The following is a 1,626-nucleotide window of genomic DNA, read 5'->3' on the forward strand; positions in this document are numbered from 1 at the left end:
GAGCACCAGGGAACTCCCTCATTTCTAGCATCTGCATCTCTAAACATCATATCCTCTGGCCTTTGAAAGATTGTAGTTTAGACTCTAATTCCTTATATTCCCACTTGGAATACCTAGAGTAGCTTCTCCTTTGATGTATTAACTCCAACTGGTCCTGTAACCCAGACTCATCAGGTGTAACCAGCTCTGTCCTTTCATAAATCAGGACAGTGTTTGCCATGTCTGTGCTGCTGGAGCTGAAGAAGAGGAAAGAGACTTAGGGAGCAGAGGAGCCTCCTGCCCTCTTTTACCAAAACCTCCCAGTGACGTTCAGAACGTGGCTGCCTCCGAAAAATGCTCTCAGCAGATGGAGGCACCAGGAGGAGCAGCTGGGGCAGCCCAGCCTCAAATGTGTGCTTCCCTGGGGGGGTTTCTGTTCAGGCTTGTAACACTGTGTGAGGGTAATTATCATATTAGACAGTAGTAAGTTGCAAAATCTTCAGCCTGGAGGCTGCTGATGGTGAGAGTGAAATCTGTCCCAGACCCACTGCCACTGAACCTCGATGGGACCCCAGATTCCAAATTAGATGCCTTATTGACCAGAGTCTTAGGGGGTTTCCCAGGTTTCTGCTGATACCAGGTTAACCAACTGCTAATGCTCTGACTGGCCCAGCAAGTGATGGTAACTGTGTCTCCTACAGATGCAGACAGGGAGGATGGAGACTGGGTCATCTGGATGTCACATCTGGCACCTGAGATTGGATACATAAAAACAAACATCCACACAATTAATCATGTTATAAGAGAACTTCCCTGAAGAGCCAGGCAGTCCTGACCACGCTGGCTGAGTAATTTCCTGGTCTTCTCCCTCCTTACCTGGGAGCCAGAGTAGCAGAAGCCCTAGGAGTTGAGTGGGGGCCTTCATGTCCATGCTGTGTCCTGACGGGGGCTGACTCCTGCACAGGGTGTGACCAGCCTGTTTATAAGTCTGCAGGGCAGGGGGCTGTGCTCTGGGAACATGCAAATCAGCAGGGGTGGGCAGGCTGGGCACAGCTGCAAGGCTGGCTCATCTCAGTGACTCAGGACAGACCCAGTGTCCCCAGGTGTCCTAGGTCAGACCAAGGCAGCACAGATTTGCCTGCAGAGAACTTGTTTCTCTATGGGGTCTACAAGACATATTAATAATATGTCTAATATCCTGTGAAGAGAGTGTTATTTTCATCTCTTCAAAGTTTAAGACATGCTTTTCCTGCTACCTTTCAATTTTTGATGGGTTATTGGGGATGTCACAACCCCAGAAACTGCAGCATGGTTTACAAGCTCCTTACATTTAGTACTAGTGAATATTATTGAGCCCAGAAAGGCTTCTTATTTTCCCTGATTCCCTGATGCCATTGGTGTGATAAGTTATCAGCACTGCCATCCAGAGATGTCATGATGTAGGAGAGCAAGAAAAACCATAGGAGATCATGATTTGTAAGGGAGGGCAGGTGTGTCATCATTAACTTGTCATCTCCAGCTAAGCGATCTCTCTTCCTCCATCTCTGAATGCTCTGCCCCACTCCTTCAATCATGCCAGCTAAGGTCAAGGACTTTCTCCCTCCCCGCCTGAGTAGCATCAGCTGCCTTCCTGTCTCTGCTTGCTCC

At 48.6% G+C, this 1,626-nt stretch overlaps 1 gene segment (V, D, J or C); it reads right to left on the reverse strand.

Annotated features, from left to right (window-relative positions):
* Positions 1 to 428: 428 nt before the first annotated feature.
* On the reverse strand, positions 429 to 940 carry LOC123637160. The segment is given in 2 exon segments: positions 429 to 731; positions 856 to 940. Coding segments are annotated over 2 exon segments (339 nt in total).
* Between the last annotated feature and the right edge of the window lie 686 nt (positions 941 to 1,626).

This window comes from Lemur catta, chromosome 4, assembly GCF_020740605.2.
Source record: "Lemur catta isolate mLemCat1 chromosome 4, mLemCat1.pri, whole genome shotgun sequence".
Classification (NCBI taxonomy): Eukaryota; Metazoa; Chordata; class Mammalia; order Primates; family Lemuridae; genus Lemur; species Lemur catta.